Source organism: Sceloporus occidentalis, unplaced genomic scaffold (assembly GCF_023333645.1).
Source record: "Sceloporus occidentalis isolate IW3139 unplaced genomic scaffold, rSceOcc1.0.p SCAF_4, whole genome shotgun sequence".
Lineage (NCBI taxonomy): Eukaryota > Metazoa > Chordata > Lepidosauria > Squamata > Phrynosomatidae > Sceloporus > Sceloporus occidentalis.
Window position 1 is genome coordinate 93724094 of NW_028316984.1, and position 24369 is coordinate 93748462.

General features: G+C 38.9%; 1 protein-coding gene across 1 annotated transcript in view; it reads left to right on the forward strand.

Annotated features, from left to right (window-relative positions):
* The window catches only part of LOC149314353 (mucin-5B-like), a 68752-nt gene that overhangs the window by 36466 nt on the left and 7917 nt on the right, over positions 1-24369 (forward strand). The window contains exons 22-38 of the mRNA XM_089520932.1: positions 958-1086; positions 1434-1518; positions 1695-1732; positions 6286-6381; positions 8020-8285; positions 10207-10381; positions 12158-12408; positions 13684-13867; positions 15015-15222; positions 16807-16985; positions 19281-19350; positions 20409-20533; positions 20838-20869; positions 21581-21758; positions 21996-22100; positions 22398-22438; positions 23244-23366. Of these exons, the coding sequence (XP_089377058.1) occupies positions 958-1086; positions 1434-1518; positions 1695-1732; positions 6286-6381; positions 8020-8285; positions 10207-10381; positions 12158-12408; positions 13684-13867; positions 15015-15222; positions 16807-16985; positions 19281-19350; positions 20409-20533; positions 20838-20869; positions 21581-21758; positions 21996-22100; positions 22398-22438; positions 23244-23366 (2285 nt within the window). The remainder of the gene's footprint in view (positions 1-957; positions 1087-1433; positions 1519-1694; positions 1733-6285; positions 6382-8019; positions 8286-10206; positions 10382-12157; positions 12409-13683; positions 13868-15014; positions 15223-16806; positions 16986-19280; positions 19351-20408; positions 20534-20837; positions 20870-21580; positions 21759-21995; positions 22101-22397; positions 22439-23243; positions 23367-24369) is intronic.

The window sequence follows — 24369 nt, forward strand, 5'->3', positions numbered from 1 at the left end:
TTTCTATAGGATGTTGCCATGGCAGTTAAAGTGAAACTGTAGTATTATAACTATCAGTCAGTCAGCCAACCTTTATTAAGCATACAACAACAACATACATTTACAATAAAACTTCAGGATCATTATTAAAATTTAAGCCATAATCTTGTTGCCTCCACCAGAACATTGGCCATTAGCCTGGTAATATGAGGGTTCTGATCTTCCAATAAGTATTCCACTGATAACCCAGCCAAACAGATATTCATTTCCAGTAACTTTCTTAACAATTTCCCTCTCTGAATTATATACAATGGACAAAGCAATACAATATGATGGAGAACATCTGGAGCTTGATCACAGTGACATACACGATTCAAAAATGGGGTCTGCACCTATCTGCCTCTGGTCATATTTGAGGGGTGTACATTCAGTCTTGCAAACAAAAGCCTTCCTCAACACCAGAAGTGAAAGGGTTTGACAATAATCTGGAATCCTACCCTGCAAGTGTACTATAACTGTATAGTATGAAAGAGCATGTGAGGGTGGTCAACTCTTTATCATTTTGATGATTAATTTTTTAGGAACTTTCTATACTAAGCAGACATATAGCTTGGAAATAAAGATATGTAGAAAAGCGAGAACATTTTGATTAGTATTGCCTTCAGTTTCAAAACTATGTGGCTGAAGGGAAAATAGTACCCTAGAAGAATGGGCAAATATATTTAGTTGTATGATTCAGACTCTCCCCTACACATACAGAACAGTCCCACATAAATTTAAATTTAATTTGCAGGACTGCGAGAGAAGAGAAATGAGTGTATGGGTTTCTGAGAGGTATGCACAGGGCTTCCATTGAAAGTTCTGGTTGCCATATTGTGATATATGCATGTCCAACCATAGGAAGTGGGATTAGGTTGGAGAGAGGTCCATTGAAAACCTCAGTCTCACTACTTATAATTAACATGTATTCTCATTTAGCTGTGTTTTGTGACTACTACAACCCACCCAACAAAAGAGAATGGTACTATAAACCCTGTGGAGAACCATGTTTAAGGACCTGCAGGAATCCTGCAGGAAAATGTGATAGTCTACTCTACAGTTTGGAAGGTAAGCCTTTGTGAAGAATTTGATTTTTCTCATAAAACAAAGTGGAAATGGAACAAATCTTACTTCACTGAGATTTAGAAAATGGAAAGTGGAAAGGGATACTGTTTGAGATCTCATTTACAAGGGCTAAAAGTTTTTATTAGTAGTATTAGTATAAAGTCCACTTTCATGAATACATTAAACATTAAGTTTATAAGGTGGATTGTAACAAAGCAGCATATAATGAGACATTTGTTGGGCTAGTTTCTGATAACTCCATTATTTTTATACCTCACAATTTTTTTATCCTATTTTTAGTCAGTGACTAGTGACAGTCAAGATAATTTGCCAGTTTGCTCTTATTTTAGGTTGCTATCCAGAATGCAATGCTGAAAAGCCATATTATGATGAGGAAAAAAGAGAATGTGTTTCAGTGCTTGAGTGCACCTCATGGTAGGTCATTGTTTGTGACAGAATTCATTCTTGTCATAGTAGCCTGTGATCATGTCATGCTCATTCAGCATGCAGAGAACAAGGAATGTGGATGCATGTGCATGTATGCATGCATATGTGTTGCCAATTTTAGATGATAAAGTATTAACAATATATATATATTTAATTTTCCCCAGTGATCCAAAAGAAACACTCTGCTTGAACAAATCAAATGGTAAGATATCCAGTGGCAGATCTGTATTAGTTATTTTTATGAAATATTTGGAGTTTAGGCTTGTATGATATGTGCTAACCAGAATCTGGAAAAGTTGACTTAGCGGTCATCGTTGTTGTAACTAAATATCCCTAACTGAGTTGCTTTTTTGATGTTAGCCATGGAATCATTGACAAAGTATCTTCCAGCTCATGACTACCAGAAACCTTTCCTTTGGCTACAACATTGACTTATAACATACTTTTCTGAAAGTCTAAACATAAATAAAGCTTTATAATGTAGAGAGATCTTGTAACACCTATGAGACTAACTGAAAGAAAGAAGTTGACAGCATAAGCTTAGGAAGTAGACTGAAGTCTACAAAAGCTCATGCAGCCAATTTATTTCTTTCAGTTAGTCTCAAAGATGCTACAAGATCTCTGTACATACTGATTCTACAGACTAACATGGTTATATATTTGGAGCTCAATAATATTCAACAAAGAGCCAGAATGGTATAGTGGGTTTGAGTGCTGGAATGGGAAATCCAGGTTAAAATCCCCATTCAGCCATGGAGAACCACTGGATGGCAAGTCACATGCTCTTAGCCTCAGAGAAAGGCAACAGCAAACACCCTTGGAATAAGTCTTGCTGGAAAAAAAACACCACATGATAGTTTTGCTTTTGAGTTGCCATAAGTCTTTTTTTACTGATGGCAAATCCACTGTTGGCTGTACAGTTAGTCACAGGAAGTAGAGGCAGTATTATGAGAACTCAACCTTTAGCAAAAAAGAAAAGAAAAAAGAAAAAAGAGAGATCGGATAGAAATTGAAAATGAATAGAGCAACGAGATACGACTATAAGTGATGTAAAAGTAGAATACAAAGAATTGTCACTAAGTTGAAGTTTTAATTGCTGAAATCATGTATTGTCTGAATCATTTGCAATTTTTTTAAAAAAAGAGTTGCCATAAGTAAGAAATTACTTGAAGGCACACAAAAGGAACATCCCACAAAGGCAGAAATCAAATATAAAACTAAACCTTTATCTTGTGTGCTACTCACCTGTCCCTCTCTTCTTCCACAAGGAAGAGATCTAGAAATGTGAATGTTAAACATGCAGGAAGGATGCCTGGAATTTTCAAGATGGGTGTAGGCCAACATAAGCTCCCCTATGCTTATAGACTTGACCAGGAGCTTCTGGAATCCTCTGATCCCAGAACAGTGTCTGGAGCCCATAGAAAAGAGTTAAATCCTTTTCTGAGATTTCTTATGAGGTTCTGATCTTAAAGAGGGAGATCTAATCTTGGATACCCCCACCAAACATGTTTTCTCCCTGGACATCACAAATACCTCTGTGGTGCCCCCAGACTGGAACTCAGATTTGAAGAAGGCAGAGAAGAGGCAAATTGACTGTGTGGCCATGGGCAGGAAAGGAGAACATGTGAATCCACAGCTCTGTCATCCTCAACACAGGAGAAAATATAGAAAAGCACAGAGGGTGGTCTAAAAGATTTCATTCCTTTTAGTGGGATGTAGTTTTGTTTCTTTGTAGTCTTTCTACCTTCTCATCTATACGTTTGTTTTCTTAATGAAGACAGAAAATAAAGAGAGCACATTCACCTGCATTGCCCTTCTTTCCTTGCCCCTACCAATTGCAATAGCCCATCCCTCAGTTCATCTTCCAAAAACTTATTCTAAAATTGCACTTATAGCTCTTGTTTCTTTGGGCTCCAAATTTGTACAGTTTGCTGCATCAGGGTGTCAAAACTACTGCATTTAGCTGAAATGTATATTTAACCAATAAATTGACTTAACTACTATTCTTTTCTTTTTTACTTTCTTGTGGACTCAGAATGCCTCTGTTGCTATAACAAGAAGACGTATGCCTTGAATGAATTAATATTCAATCAGACATTTGGAGCTAAGTGCATTGTAGCTGTTTGTGGTCCTGATGGAAAGATTATTAATATATCCATCCCATGTGCAACATTGCTGAATGGTATTTTCCTAACTTGGAATCCAGGTATTTGTTGCTGATACATATGGGCATCTAGGTGTTAGTTCAGGCTTTTTGGGGGTGGGGTGAGATGATAAGATGGCGTCAAAAACACTACTAGAACCCAAGGATTGAACTGTAAAGTAAAAATGCAGAAAGGAATGAGACATTTTAAAAGAATGGAAAGGTCTCTGCATGCAGAGAGTTCCATGTGAACATGAGAGATATCATATTCATGTGGCGCTCCTGAACTCTGTAAAACCGCAGAGGACAAGACCGCATTGTTTTTCTTATTAGTCTTGCAAAGGAAATACAAATTTGAGTTTATCTGCCATACAATCATCAGTTGTGCTTTCATTTTAAAAAAAAATATCCAAAGCAGTGGACAACAGTAAGGAGGGGTGTTTTTTGTTTTTTTAAATACATTATCAAAAATTTTAATCAAAGACATCCCAGGCAACAAAAAAAGTCTGTCATGTTTGTGGGTTTGTTTGTTGTATATCCTTCTTTTCCTCCCATTTGAAACCCAAGGTGTCTCACAATATATATGTTCAATCAAAATACAGTTAAATCAATGGGTGACATAAATGTTAAAAATGATTAAATAAAAATCATTTAAAAATATTAATTTGGAACTGTTAAAAAGGCAGGGTAGTAATAACAATAATATACAGCACACCCCAGTTGATAGAACTTCTGCACCAGCTGCTTAACATCAAAGGCCTCGGTAAACAAAATGGTCTTTGCCTGCCGATGGAAGGAGAGCATAGAGGGAAGCACTGAACCACCAGGGCTCCCTAATAATCAGAATTTACAAATGTATATGAATGATAAGAATTTACAAATGTATACAAATATGATTTACAAATAAATTTGGCAGATAATCAGAATTTACAAATGTACTATTGACAACAAATTGAAAAGCCAGTAATATATGATCGTAAAGCCAAAAAGAAAGGATCAAAGAAAGCATGGGTTTTCTTAAGTTCAACACAGGAAAGATCATTTCACTTAAAGTTCCTACCATTCACCAGGGAAAGTATACTGGGTAAAAGAGAGTTAATACATAGGGCTAATTCATACTTTAGTTTCAACTTCATTGCAAGCCTAATATGAACAGGATGCTTATCAATGCAGTAATGGATAGTAAAATAATATGTGGCTTATTATGATGCACCAACCTGAGCAATATATTTAACCTGGCAGGACTCAGCTTTGGAGTCACACCAAAGAGAACTCCTCCTCCAGTTCCAAAAGCAGGTGAGAATATACTAGATGTTAAAATATCACCAAAGGTAGTGTTTATGAAATGAGATATGCTTTGGTCCAGAAGTTAAATTATTATTTATATATAAAACACTATGTGTTCGTAAAAATGCTGATGTTGTTGCTATTATTTTGGCATCTGCAAACTGAAAACAGCAGACACTATTTGAAAAATTGGCCAAGACAGCTTAGAGGCTTTGACACAGAACGGTTATACACATTTGGTCCTGGGGACCACATTTGGTCCAAAGATCACTTGCACATCTACACACACACACACACACACACAGAGAGAGAGAGAGAGAGAGAGAGAGAGAGAGAGTTGTGTGGATTTAAGCTTGGAAAGTCTAATATACAAACAACCAACTCTCAGTAAAATGATGTCTTTATCATTCATTTCATAAAAGTTTGTACTACAGCTTAGGAAAACTTGCTTTTCTCCTTAGCCAGCATGGCTAGTAGATCTGAAAGATATCTCCATTTGAAAGATAAACAAAATTATAATAACACACCTTTAAAAGCATCAGGTTAGATTTGGCACAGTTCCAGTTCTTGCACATCAGGGACGTAGCTGGGGGGGCGGGTTTCTTGGGGTCCGCCCCCCCTCCATTTGAAAAATGAATGGTGTGGGCTGCTGCGCCACCGCACCCAAGCCCCATTATAATGGTGGCACTTAGTCTGAAACCCCCCCCCCTTCCTAAAATCCTGGCTACGTCCCTGTGCACATAGTGTAGAAGGAAGCATATTGCTTAATGTGTGTGCAGTCTGCCAAACACAGGTGCGTTACAGACCGCTGAAAAGCGGCGGCCTGTACCCGCCCCTTTCCCCAGGGTATTGGGGCCTCAGTGGCCAGAACAGCAGCTGCTGAGGCTCCGATCCGCCGCTTTCCGGGCTGTGGGGAAGTGGCAAAAGGCTGCTTCCCCGCAGCCTGGAAAGGGGTGTCCTTGAGGCAAAGCGGCGCCGCAAACCAGGAAGGAGCTCCGAAACGGAGCTCCTTCCTGCTCCACGCAAAGGGCGCACTAAGCGCCCTGGCATGGAGCGACGACGTCACATCCGCGCCGCCCCGTATAGAGGCGGCACGGTCATGACGCCATCATGGTGGCCCCCATGTGGAAGGGGAGCCGCCATTTTGTACAGACTCAGTCCGTACTAGGGTTAGGGGGGTGCGGAAGCACCACACCTTCCTAACCCTAGTATGGACTGACTCCATACTAAAAGGCTCATTTGTAACAGGCCACAGCTAGTATTCATCTTTTGTTTTGAAATGGTTTCAAATGTGCAGTAACAATTTCAAATTTGAATTGTTTTAGGAAAATTGACTATGTCTTCCACTGTCTTACCAGCAAAGCAAGAAACCAGAATCTCCCCATGTTTCTGTAACATAAATGGGCAGCTGATAACCAATGGTAAAGAAGTCATTTTTTTAAATCTTTTATCTGCACTTATTTTACTTTACCGGAGCCCTGGTGGCGCAGTGGTTAAATGCCAGTAATGCAGCCACTCACTCATAAACTCAATCCCAGCCAGGGGCTCAGGGCTGACTCAGATTGACATCCTTTCAAGGATGCTAAAATGAGTATCCTGCTTGTTGGGGGCAATTAGCTTACAGTTGTAAACCACTTAGAGACTGCTTAGTGCAGTATGAAGCAGCTATTGTTATTGCTACTGTTTATTCCATAAATTGAAATTCCAATCTTTAGAGCAACACATGATCTTCATTGGTGGGAATCCTATAACAGCACACTGCTCATGTAATGTTCCATTATGCAGGTGATGTTTCTTTCTTCCCATTTGCACAGGCATTTAATTGCTTTTTCATTGTTCTCTCACTTTATAACTGGTTGGTTTTAACTGAAATTACTTGTATGGTATGCCATCTTGGAATGTGAGGTGGCAGTGGGAGGAGAAGGCTGTCTTTGAAGACCAGCTATTTGGCAAATAGGTATATGGAGCTCATTGCCTTCTCCTCTCATGCCATCACTGCTGCCTTTTCCCTCTTTTTCTTGTCAACATCTCTGCCTGTCCCACTGCCTTTACCTGTCAGCACAAGCACTCCAGTAGAGGATAACATTTAACCCTTGTTCCTTTAAAACATGCAACAATAATATTTTACATTTTATTTATTTATTGAATGTCCACCCACCCACCCAGTTATAAAGTGCCTATTTATAGACAGCCAGTGTGGTGTAGTGGTTTGAGGTGGACTTTGGTCCTGGAGACTTGGCCATGGAAACTTACTGGGTGACCTTGGATGAGTCACACACTGTCAGCCCCAGAAAACCCTGTCATAGGTTCACTTTAGGGTTGCCATAAGTTGGAAATGACTTGAAGGTGCACATCAAGAGCAAAAGGTGCACTAAGTGCAATCTTATAAGGGACATGGAATTTCCAGGGTTCTTGGTTAACTCAATTGTGTTGCTGCTTTATCACACTAGGGGGAAAACAGGATTTAAACGAGAGTTAAATGAGAGTTAAACAGGAAATATACTGTGATAAACATCAGACATTTCCTAGTTAACTCTCATTTAACTCTCATTTAAATCCTGTTTGCCCCTTAGTGTGATAAAGCAGCTGGTCTCCTCCAACTCCTCTGAGCCATCAACCCCCCCCCCCCCCCAAATAAAGGGAAATGGTCAATTACATTCCAGAGGCCTAGGAGGGTGCCATTTACAAAGATCTGCACCCTCCTGATCTGTTTTAGGCTAGAAAATACTTCTTTTAGAAACAGGAAGGGGCCTTTCTTTAGCCTAAGCCTGTTCATGAGCATGAAAGTAACATTACAATGACATATTGCACTTGACATTTTTCCAGGTTCCGGTGGGGGGGGGGGGAGTCAGGTCTGGGATACAGTTTGTCCAAGGGAGGGGGAAATGGCTCCTAGATTCTCAGAAGGTGCCTGCACTTGTTCTAAATGTATACAGATTACAGGTCACAATTGACTTTGATGAGAAATTGCTGATTTTTCAAAAGGATGATTGTGCTGTATAATGGCTTTTATCGTAAGACTAATACAGTTTTAACTCACAATTTTTCTGGATTTTTAGGCAACATCCAGTTTGTGACAAGAGATACGACAGGCTGGTGTGTTTATGTCTTTTGTAATGCAACTTGCCAGACTGAATTCAGCTTTGGAGAATGTGTCTCATTCTCTACCACTGCAGTTCCAAGCAAGCATGCCATGATCCCCAGTAGACCTTGTAAAGGAAATATACAGAAGTGTGGGAAGCAACCTCCTCCTTATTCTGCTGGTAATGTTCTTCCTGCATTTACACCTGGGAGTGACTGCACTGACCTTGACCCTCCTAGAAAGGTGAGCAAGATGCACTATCCATAGCATATTTATGGTGGAAAATGTCTCAAGAAAAAATATAAACATAATATTAGTTTATTTTCAGTCCTGGGCAATAACATTGCAAAATTATCAGCTGTACTGCTAAGGCCAGATAAGGAGTGCAGGTCATGACCACTAATAAGCAGCACATACATATGGTGTTGCCTCAAAGGAAAGGGATTTCTGTTTTTAGTGCATTGTTTTAATTAATTTTTATTTGCTAAACAGAAATTTATTTTTATTTTATCTGGTTTACAGCACTTGTTATGCTGTTGGGAAAGAGTCTTTTAACAGATTAGTGCTATAGATTGTTCTTTAAATTGCACATTTAAATGATTTATATTTCAACAGTGTTTTCATACTAATTTTCTTCTGTTTTAGCATCCATCCATCAATTTTTTTTAACACTTTGCCCTTTTACCAAACAGAGAATTAAGACTGTTTATGAAGTAGAGCAAATTCTGAATAGAAACAGGAGCATTGCAACTTTTGAGTTGCATCTGCCCTGCAGGTCAACACCATTTTAACTGCCATGGCTCAATGCGATGGAGTTCTGGGAACTGGGAATTGTGAGGCATTTAGCCTTCTCTATCAGAGAGCTCTGGTGCCACGACAAACTACAATTCCCTGATCTACATAGCATTGAGCCATGGCCGTTAAAGTGGTGTCAACCTGGATTATTTCTGCAGTGTGGGTGCTTTTCTCTGGTTTTCTCTGTATCTGTTCTAACTTTGTGGCAAGCTATCTTAGTCCCACTCCTAGAAAAATGGTGATATATAAGTGTAATAAAATAAGCTATATCAAAGTAGCAGCAGCTATGGAGGTAAACTGTCATTTATTTTGTTTTCATATTCAAGAATAAATAACTTCAGAAGTGAAGTTCTCACTGGGTGAGATGATGAGAGTTTTGTTACATTTAGTTATCCATTTTTTGCATTTTATTTTTTTTGTTACTGTTATTAAAATTCATTTGTGCAAAACCCTCTTGTTTTAGTACAAGGAGAGCATTGGATTACAATTCTGGAGATCAGGGTTTGATTCCCTGCTTGGCCATGGAAACCTACTGGCCTACCTTGGGCTAGTCATATGCTCCCAGCCCCAGAAGACTCCATGATAGGCTTGCCTTAGGGTCACCATATGTCAGAAGCAACTTGGAGGCACCCAACAACAACAACAACAAAGTATTTTCATTCAGAAAAAGTATTTTCTACAGAAAATAAGCAGTTTTCTCTGGAAAAAAAAGTTGTGGAAATGAATTTACTGGGGGAAAAAGCCTTCAAATGTGAGAAATCTCACAGCGGTTGACTATTTTCTTGGTGGGTGTTGATGTGTTGAGATATACTTTCCATCAAACATGAGAAGGTGTGGAAGTATTTTTTATATCTGTACAAGTAACTAGTTAGAGGTTGTGTTGGAGGTGTGCAGCCAATGGATGCATCAGGACAACTCAATGACTACTCTAATTTCATCATTGACTGTGCACTCACAAAGGCAGTATCTGACTGGTTCAGCCTGCTGCTACTCAGACTTTAAAAATGCCAGCAAAGAGGAGGCATTGCTGTTGCCTTTACAGACCTGAAGGCAACCTTTGATACTACTGACAGAATGGATACTATCTGCAGTTATCTTAGCTAAGGAAAGATAAACACTTCTTTGTATATGGTATGAAAAATTGCAAGAGGACAGTTCATTTTTAATAGCTTTATCTGAATCCATTTTATTCAAGAAATAAATTGTATTGCTAGATATAGATGCTGAAACACAGTAAATTAATAACTGTACAATGCTTGGACAGAGCATGTGCATCACAGTAATATTGAATGAAGTCTTTGATTGCTAAAGACAGAGCAAATTTTATTAATTCCTTGTTATGGTTTTCTTTCAATTAATGTGATGACAGTTTCAAGAAACATGGAAATTCGGAAAATGCCAAGTTGCCACCTGCTTAGGTGGCAAACACATTAAAGTATCTGATGTGCAGTGTCCACCTCCAAAGTTAAAACTTTGTGTCAATGGATTGCCACCTATTAACAGCCATGACACATCTGACTGCTGTGGGAATTTGGAGAGTCAGTGTAAGTGATATTGAAAAATGTCCTTTTATAATGCTAGCACTAAAATAATTTGCAACTGTTAATATTGGATTAATTATTTGGCTGTGTTACTGTCCAAAAAGTAACTTTTCCAGCCTCTGAAATTATCTTATTGGTATGTCGGTTGGTAGAAAATTAAAAAAATACACAATCATTGTAACTGTCTTATAACCTCTGAAATCAGTCTGTTCTGAGTGGAAATAACAGATACTGCCCCCAAGTGAATGAAACACTTCTGATTCATGGGCTACATTGTTCATATAGTTGCAAGCACTGGTTGGGAATCACAATATCACCAGGGGTATCACTAGAGAGGTGCAGGGTGTGTGGGCTGTGCCAGATGACACCTTAAGTCAGGGGTAGGCAACCTTTTTGAGCCGGGGGCCGGGTTGGTGTCCCCCAGACAACGGGGGGGGGGGGGAGGGAGCCAAAAAATAAATAATTAAATAATATAGGACAACATTTTCAAATGTAAGACACATTTTTAAAATGGAGGACATGCGAAAAAATGGGATGATTTTTTTAAAAAAAAATGTTAATATAAATGCATGCTTTTTTAGGCATGATCAAAATGGAGGACATTTGGGCATTATTCCTAGACAGATGGCAGAAATGGACTTCCCTTTCTGGCCAACCCCCCCTCCCCCCATTCCAAACAGCACACTTGGGCATTGAACATGGCTTTACTTAAGATGGCCTCTTGCATATTTCAGAGGCTTATTGCATAACCAAACTCTTTGGGTTTCACACTGAACATGGGTTCACATGGCTATGCATATTGAACATCTCAAGATGGTTTCACAGTTCTTGCACCAAGTGTACTTCTCAGAAGTGTGTACTTGGTCAAGGGACTGTGGTTTTTCTTCACTGCGCATGAGTTTGTAAAAATCACAGCAATTTACATTGGCCGTGCCTCTGAAGCTGGCTCATATCAATATCACCATCACCATCACCACCACCACCGTCATCATCATCGTTAAAACAAAGCAGAAATGGAATGGAAATCCTCCTCCTCCTCCTCCTGCTCCTGCTCCTGCTCCTCTACTTCTTCTTCCTCCTCCTCTTCCTGCTCCTTCCTTCCTCCCTCCTCCTCCTCCTCTTCCTCCTCCTTCCTTCCTCCTCCTCCTTCCTTCCCTCCTTCTCCTGCTCCTTCCTCCTCCTCCTCCTCCCCGCGCGCCTGTGCTGGAGGCCAATGGCCCCGTGCGCCTGCACTAGAGGCCCCGCACACTTCCATGACAGGCCAAAGGCCCCGCGGGGCCTTTGGCGGCGGCAATCGACGGCAGGACCGAGCTGGGGCCAGTCCCAATGGCTCGGCGGGCCGCATGTGGCCCGCAGACCGTAGGTTGCCGACCCTGCCTTAAGTGTCCAACAAGCTCACTCTCATTTCCATCCAGGCACAACCAGTATAAATGGTCCCACCCTCATATCTTTTGATAAGCTAACTTTTTTTCTGTGGTAGCATAAGATCTTACCATAGAATAATGAGTTCTCATCAGGGGCATCACTAGGGAGTGTGGGTGTCAGGTCTGTACCAGGTGACACAGTAAGGGGGGGTGACACCACTGCTGATATGAGGGTGGGACCAAATTTCTGCCTTTTGGCTGAAATAGGCTGTGGTCTTTGCAACCTGAAGGCACACAGCAACAAACTGGATTGTATATTTTAATCTACGTGCATGCTAATACATGGATTTATGTTCAAAACCTTTTGCTCTAGCTCTATGACTTCTTGTTCTATGTGTAACACATTTGCATTTAGGTGCTTGTAGTGGATGGGGAAATCAGCACTATGTAACGTTTGATGGATCCTATTATAATTTTCGTGGCAATTGTACTTATCTCTTGGTGAAGCCAATCAGACCTGGCTCTCAGAACTTCTGGATCCAACTGGACAATCATTATTGTGCAGCCTCAGAAAGAGCTGTTTGCTCCATGACCCTTTTCATATCTTACAACCACTCTATCATCATTTTGACACGTGGATCTAAAAATGGAAAAGAAGGCAACCTGGTAAGATCCAGATTACATTATCTGGCTGCATCCACATTGCAGAAATAATCCAGTTGGACACCACTTTAACTGTCCTGGCTCAGTGTTACAGAATTCTGAGAATTGTAGTTTGTTGTGGCACCAAATCTCTCTGAGACAGAAAGCTAAATGTCTTACAAAACCAGAATTCCATATCATTGAGCCATGGCGATTAAAATGGTGTCAAACTGGATTATTTCTGTAGTGGGTATGCAACCTCTGAGAGTGTTATTTTATATCATAAAATAACTGCATTGTGCAGTGAAAACCAGTCAGTTAAATGGATGGGTAATAAAGTCAGGGAAGGAAGTGAGGTTGGTGAAATATTATTATGCCACATTTTTTTTTACTGATATGGAGATTGTTGTTCAATACATGGATACCCATCCAATTATGATTGTGATTATTACTTTCACACATCTTGGCCTATGAAGTGTTTAGTTTTTTTTCGTAATTGTTAAGGAGAAAGTGAATCTGAAGGGGAGGGAAACTGAATGACTTATTCAAGGGCATCCAGTAGTGGGATTTTACTTTTCCCCAGAAGGATTTTTTCCCTTCCCACTTATGCAACTGCTGTGCTTTCTCATAATCTGGTGTAGAATGTGATGAACAAGTGTCATGGACAGTCACTGAAAAGTATCTATGTTCTGTTTGTGAACTGTTCTTAATTTTACTTTTGTTAACTTTGTACAGGCAGAGTGCTCTCATTTTACTGTTACAACTGAAGAAGTAGTCACCTGACCCTTAAACTGAAAATAAAGCCAGCACACACCAGTTAACCTCTACTTCCCTACTCCATTTTTTGATGTAACCTTTCTAACTTTATGAAACCTGTCCTTATCACAGGAGGAGCACAAAAAACTCACCCTCTTTGGAAAAAATGGAAGTGACAAATCACACATGACTAGAGTGTATGTAGTTATGGAAAAGCTGCCCCAGCATTATATTCTTGACACATTTCAAGAATAAATATTGTCAAAGCAAAGTTCTAATATCAGATCAAACTTCCAAATGATTCCTTAGAACATATTATGGTGCATTCTAGGAAGATCTAAATTAAAAGGAAAACACTACTCTTAGTGTAGGTGTCTCTTTGTGGTATATTAATGCTGGCTTTTTACTTCTGTTTTAAACAGTTCTTATTGTTTAATAACAATATATTCAATCCCCATCTTTTTATCATTTGAAAAAGCTATAGTCCTTGCCCATCCATACTATCTGAAGTAATTTATTGACTTGTTCCAATTCCTTTTTAAGGTTCTGTATAACAATAAAGAAGTTGCTCCAAGATTTTCAAATGATGGTTTTGATATTACAACCTCCAGTCAATATGTGCTGGTTAAAATACCTGAAATTGGACTGTACGTCACCTATACACACCTAGCTTTTTATATAAGCCTGCCTTTCAGCACTTTTTATAACAATACTGAGGGACAATGTGGTAAGTGCAGATGGAACAGTGAATGCACCAACAAGTGAATTTAAAATATATTAATAGTCTGTATTGGAAAAGTTGTGGGAGGGGGAGGAGAGATGGTGGTACATATCTGTTTTTAAAATCATATTCTATTTTGTGATAAAGTCAGAAGAAAAGATTGAGCTTGGAGTGGCAACAGTTCTATAGTGGGAGAAGAGGCAAGGGCACCATTAGGGGGTTGCGGGCAGTTCAGTCTGCACCAGGTGACACCCTAAGGGTGGGTGACACCACTGGTCCCCAAGCACCTGCCTTTTGGTAGAAACAGGCTCTGGTGTTCATTTGTGTCTCTTTAAAACACTGTTACTCTGTGGAAGAGATGTAAGTGGGAAGAGGCTCAGTGGGAGGACCACATTTTTAAAAAAATAAATAATTTTTAAACTCTTTAAAAAAATTCTTTAAAAGCATCACATCTTACCAAATTTTCACTTTAACCACATGAAACTATGTGCATCTAGATACATTTAGGCAGTACATATTATATTGTAATTTTAAGGTACAGTTGTTCCTTCTCAACTGTGGACTTGCCATCTGTGAATTGGAGCATCTGCGGATGGCCCCACCCCATTCTCTCCAATGGCAGCATGTGTACACTGCGGTCATGCGCATCACCCCATCATTGGGGAGAACAGGACTTCAGGCACTGTGTTATTTGATGTCTGCAGGGTTGTCCAGAATGGAACCCCAGTGGATACAAATAACCGACTGTGTAATTTACATTTTGCTAATTGGTTATATCACAACTATTGCCATTATATTCAGTGATATATGGAAATTATGATATATGAGTAACATTAGTACAAAAAAATTACTAAGGATTCTGTATGGTACAGTATGGGTTGAGGTCAGTGGGGTGTGACACCATGAGTTACCTCACCAGGTGATGCCAATCAGTGACACCACTGGGAAAAGGATTACAGAATGACTTGGTAAGGAACCATGGATAAGGCTATTTCTGCTACTGTACTGGAGAATTATTATTTCCCTTTGAATTATTTTTATAAATATATAAACATTGTAGGTAAGTTGCTACCACTCTTCTTTGTATTAGATAATTTACAGATACTTATGACTTCTTAGTCTTTACCTAAAGTGCCCTTCTTATTGTGGTCAGGAACATGTAACAACAAAAAGACAGATGATGCAATGAAAAGGAATGGCAAGATTGCAGATTCTTTCACAGAGATGGCAAAGGACTGGAAAGTTATGGACCTTGTGACTAGACATTGTGATTCAGATCAACATCTTCAACAATCCCAGGCTGAAATGTCACTATCCAAAATGGCTGCTTGTGTAGTTCCTTCCCTATGTAAACTTATCTGGTAATGTACATGTTCCATTAATGTTACATTCTTTGCTCCTAAGGTGATAATTTACTGGCTAGCTTTATGCAGGCACCCAAGTGCTGAGGCAATTACATTCAGCAGTTGTTTTTCAGTCTTTAGATAAATGAATAGTAATGATAGCTCTCTGTTTTTAAAATTTAATTCAAATGAAGCAGAACACATCTACACAAAACCCATTACACTGCATCATATGAGAAAGATTAAGTACCAGTTGAAAGTGTCTGTGTGTGCATTATAATCTGGTTAGGGAGAGGGTCCACTGCTAAGTATAATAACACATATAGCCAAAATCCTGCACCAGGAGATGCACCTATGAGAGCACACTTACATCACTATAGCCATAGCTACATCTCCCTAAAACTGCATTTTAAGACAAGCAGGCCAACCTTGAGGAATCTCCAAGGCATTGGAGAGAGGGGTGTGAGCAACGTTGTGTCCAGCCCTCTCCTGGTGACAGGGGGTGCTGAGACAGCCAGCAGCAGGTCTGTATGGCTTGAAAAACTGCATCACATAAAAAGTCGGTTTTGGGACTTTGGGGCCATTGTGATGGTATGACTGTAAAAGTGAATTAGCATACTTAGAATTTCATAAGTCAGGCTTGCAACATGATAATTACTGAATAGGATGCTGGCCATTCATGTATGTGTGTGTGTGTGTGCTGCTGGATTTCTGGCCTCCAGTAAACAGACACCCCCCCCCCCCATCCCATATTCTTATGGTAGTCATAGGGCCAGAACAGATGGGCAAAAAAAGTGGCTATATCATGCTTTCCCCAAATCCCAGTCAAAATGCCAGTACCTACATGGCGCACTCCAAAGTGAGCTAAATAAGCATGGGCCGACTGCATGGCATGGCATCAAGCCATGCCACTGGCTAATTTTTTTGCTTCCAATCCATATATGTGCACTGTCACATAAACACATCACCTGCAATCTCCAAGTACCTCCCACATCTGCCCAGATGCCATACCATTGGCTGGCCGCCCCTTAGATCAGCCACACAATTGCATGTGCGATGCTGCGCCCATAGAGGGCATCAGTGTGCAAGTGATATATTGGCAAAGCACAATCATCATTATTATTATTATTAACCTTTATTTATAAAGCGCTGTAAATCATGGAATCCTCCCATGCTGCCCTCGCCCATCTTCACCCCATGCCCCCTGTTGGACTGTCTGGTTTGTGTATGTTGTAATTACATCCATTCTAATTGTCATACTTGAATTGCTTTGCCACAGGCTCACACTTGCGTAAGGGCATTTATATGCAGGTGCAGAGATGCACATTTTGTACCTTGAGTTGGACTATCCTGGCTTCTTTTTGCTCCAGATTTTAGCCCTGGAGCTCTGCTTTGGTCCCGTTTTCAGCTGTTTTCAAGGTTTGCATCAGCTAAATGCCCCACCTTCAAAGTGGCTTGAAACTGCTTTATTTTGCCCATCTGTTTGACCACAAATTTGGAATCTTCACAAGTTTTTTCACAGTTAATTAATTTTTATGTCTTGTTTTTTGAAAATATTGTTCCAACATATAAAATATGATACCATCTTCTTTGTTAAACAAGGAACTTAACAGAATGTCACAATGCTGTTCCCCCACGGCCTTACTATGATGCCTGTGTTATGGATGGATGCTCCTCACCAAAGCAGAGCACTGAATGTGGAAATCTGCAGGCCTATGCAACCTTGTGTGGTTTTCATGGGATCTGTGTGGACTGGAGAAGCAAAACCAATAGGAAGTGCGGTGAGCTTTCTGGCTTCCCAATCTGTTGACAAGTGGATTGTTGAATGCATTCCTTTTTGTTGCCTAGTACATTTGGATTCTGTTGTCTGCTTGCTCTGTAGGCTTTTGTCTCTCAGGCTTGTTCTTGGGTACCTTCAAGATATAAGTCTGTCTTTGTCAGGTTAGTTTTCTCTCTCTCATATTCTATGTTGTTGTTTTTAAAAAAATCTCAGATTTCTTTCAGTTCCATTTATGAAGAACATTGTGAATTTGGATGAAAATACAAATTTTAAAATACAAAGAGGTTATTCACACTGTGAAAATAATCCAAGATGAATCTGAGTTAAATCTCTGTTGTTCACATGCATCCATTGTTGACTTCAACTTTATTTGAATGCTTGCCTATGTGAACAACTGAACTCGCAGATCAATACAGTTTTATAGTGTGACTAACAAACCCAGAATGTGTGAGTGAGATTATTTGCATCATTGTGCTAAAAAAAAGAAGACATTTGAATGACTCCCAAGTAAACAAAATTCTCAGCCATCTCTGCTAACCAAATTCAAGAGGTACCACTACTGTTAGTGTGGAGGACATCATGTTGTTACTACTTGCTATGTAGCTGTTAGAGATGAAGAGCTTGTCAGGAAAAATGTTGACAGTCTGGTGTAGTGGTTTACTTGTTGGATTATGACTCTGGAAACCAGGATTGGAATCTCTACACAGCCATGAATTTGGGAAAGACATTAAGAAAGCAAAAATAATGACTATGGAAGATCTATAAGAATTCATCCTAGATAATGTAAAAAGTGAAATAGTCAAGGGATTCTCACAGCCTGGATCAAATATTGATCAAAACAGAGACTGCAGTCAAGAAATTAGAAGAATAGGAATGGGAAGGGCAGCTATGAAGGAACTGGATAGGATCCTAAAGTGTAAAGATATAACTCTCAACATGAAAGTGAGGATCAACCAGGCCATTGTATTCCCTGTCACCATGTATGGATGTGAATGCTAAAGAAAGTCAATAGAAGAAAAATTAATTCATTTGAGATATGGCCCTGGAGAAGAGTGCTGAGAATACCATGGATAGCCAAGACAAACAAAGGGATTCTAGAACAGATTAAGCCCATCCTCTCCCTTAAATCCAGGATGGCCAAAGTGACGTTGTTGTACTTTGGCCACACGAGAAGGCATCAATCATTAGAAAAGACAATGTTGCTAGGAAAAGCAGAGTGCAGCAGAAAGAGAGAAAGCCCACATACCAGGTGGTTGGATTCAACCAGAGAGGCCACAGACATAAGCCTGTAGGACCCTAGCAGAGCAATGAAGGACAGGGGATCTTGGAGATGTCTCATCCACAAGGTTACCATGAAGTCAATCTGAGTGTGGTTAACAACAACAGAAATATCATTTCAGATAGATAGATAGATAGATAGACAGACAGACAGACAGACAGACAGATGGATAGATTGCATTTATATCCCACCTTTCTACCAAAATAGGATCTAAGGCAGCTTATACTAATTTTAAAAAGATCCAACTAAAAGATAGATAGATAGATAGATAGATAGATAGATAGATAGACAGAGAGACAGACAGACAGATGGATAGATTGCATTTATATCCCACCTTTCTCCCAAAATAGGATCCAAGGCAGCTTATACTAATTTTAAAAAGATCCAACTAAAACATTAATTTCCAAAAGTTATAAGGGAATTAACATCAACATTATTAAAAACTATGATTGCTTACTATTAAAAACACAAGTCTTTACTGTATTATATGTGAATTCCAAGGCCCAGTGCCTTTGTTGATCTCTGCTTCTTTGTTTTGCTGTGACTTCCTTCTGTGGCAGAGGAGGTGAGAAAGCTGCTCTCTCTGTTTGGGTGTCCTTCTATATATATAATTGGACTCCTTCCAGGTCCCCTCTTCAGAATTACAACAGTACCTACAGCAGTGACCCCCTCCTGCACATTCTTCTTTTCTTTGCACAGAAGCAGAGGGAAGGTGATGGCAATTTATAACAATTGTTGCTTGCTGCTGCCCTTGCTACTTGCCTGTCTGCCCAAGATTAACCTTCACATGCAATGATCTCTCCATTATTGGAGGAGGCCAGTTTTGCATGTATAAAATAATGATGACATTAAGGGAGCTTTCCTCTCCTTTAGTGTACATGAGGATTTCCCAGTGGAATTGGATTTCTAGAATATATTTCTCAATTCCTTATTTAGTCATCATTAAACATTTTAAGCTTGGAAAATGCAAAATCTAAGCAAGTTTCATACCAAATCATATAAATTAATATTTCACAGAACTGACATGCTCTGGAGACCAAATCTATAATCCATGTGGGAAGATGGAAAGGATCACTTGCTCTAGTGGGTAAGTAATCTGTAAATGGCAAGTCTGTACCAGATAGCTGTTCATAAGATTTGTAACCAAAGAAAACATTTTCTGTTCCTGTGTGTTCATCTGATCAGCACTCAGCACTCAGGTTTTCTCAGAAAGGGATACTATAATAACTGTGTCAAATATTTCTCCTCAAAGAATTTCCAGGCCAAAAGTGTGCTTTTTTAAAAAGTAAAGCATTTAGATTTTTAAAATCTTCTAATTTGCCACTTAAGCAAAATATTACAAGCCTAGGCAGCATCAAGAAGGTTATAGATGAGAATATAAAATGTGACAAATACACTAAATAGAAAGGTCAAAATCCCATTGTTTGCCTAAACTAAGGTAGGGTTATTAAATCACTGAAAATCTGGTAATTCAGCACTTAGATAAATTGAGTCTGCTCTAATTATGTTTTTTTAAAAATGGATTTAGGATGATAATATGAAAATTGTGTTATGTGCCTTTAATACATTCATCAATAAATCTGAGAAACTGTGTTGGATTGAAAATAGCCATGACATCAGAATACTCAAAGCCACATTCTTCAGATTGGAAAAATAGTATTAAACATCTAGAAAACTACATTATAAGGCAGATTTTCATAGCTCGAAAATGTGTCCTTCTCCCTGTGTTAAGATTAATCTGCTACACATATAAAAGTACATGGATATTATTTTTTGCAAATCTTTGTACATTTCTTTTGTATGAACTGAATTGTTATATTTAGCAATTTATGTTTTGCACTACATGTTATCTGCTACCATGCAATTTTTTAAAAAAATATGGAGCTATTAATTAACCAGTAATTTCTGTACATCAGTGCTTTGATGAGCATTAAGCATTAGTTGAAAGGAGATTTATAGTCCACACTATCAGCCTAGGACTGATAGAAGGCTTACCTTTAAAGAATCCTGAATCTAAAGATATTTTCATAGAGTCAAGAATTTCATTCTTGCTGATTTTATCATGTTTCTAGCTCTTCAGTACATTCAAATGGAATGAAATCTGAATTATTGTACTCCCCCAATACTTTACTCTGTTAACTATAGAAAAAATGCTTCCAGTGCCAACCTACCACAAGGTGACATTCAAGGAAAATTTGTTGAAGGATGCTTCTGCCCTGATGGATTGATCCAGCTGAAGCACCATGATAGTATTTGCGTCACTGTCTGCGGTAAGAAAACTGATGGTATTGGGAAGAGTCCAGTCAGTCCAAACTGCCCCTTATATGGCTGTCTATTAAAGGATGTTGAAACACTAAGACTACTGCAATAAAAAAGAAAACTGAAGCAGAAAGTCAAGTGCATTCAGCTTGAGTTGAATGCCCATTTGAATAATCCTTGTGTTAAGGCGGTGTAAGCAGGAAACATCTTTCCACTTTGCACACTTTTGTCAGTCTCATTTTTATATGTTTGTGTCTGCAATGCAGTTTTGTTGCTTTCTTTCTGATTTCATTTTCTAATTGCCCTGATCTGTAGGTTGCAAAGGACTTGATGGACTAGTGAGAGAGGTAAGGAGTACAAACAGTCTACTGCCATACTGTACAATGTTCTGTAGATCTTATCTCTTGCAAGACAATTTTACATGGTATGTTGACTTATCCATGTAATGCCAGAAGCCTGAGTACAGTTGGAATCACCAACTCAAGACTGGAAAAAAATGTCTTTATCTGAAAGGGGAAAGCATACAATAAAAAATCCTGAGTAATTTCAAGAAAAGCCTGAAATCCCCCCCATGAATTAATTATCTCTCCAGAGACTGAACAAAATCAATTCCTGAAAATTTCCAGTGCAGAGTTGCTACAGGTTGAGTCTCTCTTATCCAAAATGCTTGGGACCAGAAGTGTTTGGATTCTGGATTTTTTTTCTTCAGATTTTGTAATATTTACATATATATAATGAAATATCTTGGAGATGTGACCCAGGTCTAAACACAAAATTCATTTATGTTTGAAATACATCTTATAAACATAGGTTAAAGGTAATTTTACATGTAATATTTTAAAGAATTATGTGCAAGAAACAAAGTTTGTGTACACTGAAAAATTGAAAAGCAAAAGTGTCACTTCCTCAGCCACCCATGCAGACAATTTGGGATTTGGGAGTATTTCAGAGTTTGGAATTCCAGATAAGAGAAAGTCAATTTTTTTTATTACAAACTCATTCCTAGAATTACGAATTGTGCTGATCAATGGTTTACTTATTTCACATTTATTATACAGCCAGGAGAGAACTGGGAAAAAGATTGTCAGGTTTGCATCTGCAGCAAGGAAACTCTGGAGATTTCTTGTACACCTCATGTTTGTGCCAGGTTTCCACCAACCACTTGCATCAAGGAAGGATTTGTCCCTGTAGTGCAGATACAGTCAGAAGACCCCTGCTGTACAGAGACAGTATGTGGTAAGAAACTGCTTCAGTGAGCTTTGGAAAAGCCTTTTACATAGGATGGTAAAGGTCCCTTATGTTTCCAGGACTAATATAAAGAGAAGGTGTTCCACTCTCTGTGCATTAACACTGGAAGATTATACCCCCACCTCAAAGGAGGAAGTTGTTTCCAGGTTCTGCCTTTGTTCATGTCACCTGGATGAGAAAATTAAATCTGAATATATGGTATTTTTTCTCTTCCTTCATTTGTAGAATGTGATGTAAAGTCCTGTTCTCCAAACAAACAAGAATGCAACCTAGGCTTCCAGATTGCAACAATCACTTCTCAAGATGCATGCTGTCCCACTTACTTTTGCAGTATGTATCAAAGTTGCATTCATTCTTTTGGAGTAGATGTGGATTAAGACTGCAGTTCTCTATGTATTTACCTGAGAATAAGTCAATTGAACTCTGTAGATCTTATTTCTGAGTAATGTTCACAAAATTAGAAGTTGCATTCTGGCACGGACAAAGTTATGCATTCTGATAATCAGGATTTTTTTTTTTAAAAATGCTTTTTTTGCTGATTATCTCTTATCTAAGAAGAAAAAAAAAAGAGAAATGAACCCATGAAACCTATTATATATGTGATCATTATATTTATTTTATATACAGGACCAAAAAATGTTTGTGTTTCTCAAGGAACTGAGTATCAGGTAAGGAGTATTGCTTTCCTTAGTGTGTTTTTAGGATGTTGCTGTAACTATTGACCTATAATTGTGCTGTGTGCCTTCAAGTCATGGTGACTCTACGGTGACCTTATCACAGGGTTTTCCTTGCAGAATTTGTTGAAAGGAGGTTTATGTTTGCCTTACTCTGAGGCTGAGAGAGTGTAATATGCTCCAGGTCACCCAGCAGGTTTTCATGACCAAGTCAGAATTTGAACCCTGGTCTCCAGAGGTGTAGTCCAACATTCAAACCACAACACCATGCTGGCTCTCACTGAGATTACCCATCCCCCCCCCCCAAATCTTTGTAGAGTAAAAATGGGGCACAAATAGCCTCTTCTGGGACAAATAATAATTTCAAAGGATAATTTAAAAAAAAAGCTTTAATCTGTATGGCACATTTTCTCAGCCAAAAGTGCCTCATGATTTTTAAAAGCAATTCATTACATAACACATCAAACACATTTAAGAAGGACAAAGTCAATGAGCCAAATTTACAAGTACAATTAAAGGTAAAAACATGTTCAAAAAATAAAAATACAAAGTTAGCATCTAATACAGATCTCTGCTGCTATTGCTAGTTTTACTCGAATCCAGGTGCACATGGAAGGCTGGTTTTAAATTAATTTGGGATTATATTTAATATATTATTTTTTCTTGACCTCCAAAAGCCTGGACCTGTTTAATATTAACTGTTGTAAATCATAGATTCCATGTTTTTAGCATTTGGGTGTTCACATGTTGAACTTATGTACTGATCTCTCCTGGTTTACTTTAATATGTCTCATTTAAGCCTGGCTCCTTGGTACATTCTGATTCTTGTGAAGAATGCATCTGCACTGAAGCACAGGATCCTAAGACTAAAACCAATGAAATTAAGTGCTCACCAGTGAAGTGCTCTACTGAATGTCAACAGGCGAGTAGTCACTTTGGCAGCTCCCTTCTTTGTTGCAGTCCCAACCTGTCCTTATCCAATTGTTATTGTGTTAAATTATATTTCTAGGGTGGCTGGTGCAACTGATTCCTGTGATTAACTTTAAGTTGTTAAATCCACACACACACAAAATAACAAACGAAGCCATAAAGTTGTGCTTAGTAGTTAATGCTGATATTTGGTTCTGGTATTAAATTTGATCTTTCTTGAGCTAAGCAATATACAAGGAATGGAGTAAACAGAAATCTGAGGGAGAATTCTGTTCTTCCATAGAAATTTCTTAGTGTGAGGGATGGGTTTTCATTGTGTTTCTCTAAAGTCCATACTGATTCATCAGAAATGAGAACTTCATAAGAATTTGGAATGAGCTCACCCAGTATTTGCATACCTCACAGCATCTGTCAGAGATGTCTTGACCTTGATGCACACTGATGATGGCATAAGTGAAGGCTGGGGCTTGCAAAGCAAGGTGAAGGCTCTTCCCTACAGAGTCACTGAGACATTTGTCACAATTCTTTAACTGGATTTGATAAGTTTGAGGGTTTCCAGTGGAAAATGCAAGATTGAAAAAAAAATCTTGCAGACCTTTTTGCATAAAGGTTTTTATGTTTGGGAAATTCTCATAAATTCAGGATACCTAGTGTTAGATGAATACAGAGTCAAAATTTCAAGTATAAAAAACTGAACTGACAGTGGGGATTGAAGATGTATAACTGAATGTAGCCAACTACATCAATCCAGGGACTAGCTGTTGAATTGAGAAGCTGTAAAGTGCACATTGAGCCCCTCTTCGTTCAGGTCTGTAAAAGAACAGTTCTGGACATACATTCCGTTGTATGTGCACATCTTCTCCTTATGCCAGTCCTACTCAAAGTAGTAGTCCATGGCCTGGTGTTGGTCCATCAAAATGGATCGTCTGTCCACAGTAACTTTTGAAAAAAGAAAAAAAAAATGGTTATAACCAAAGGGTAGAAACATGGTAGTA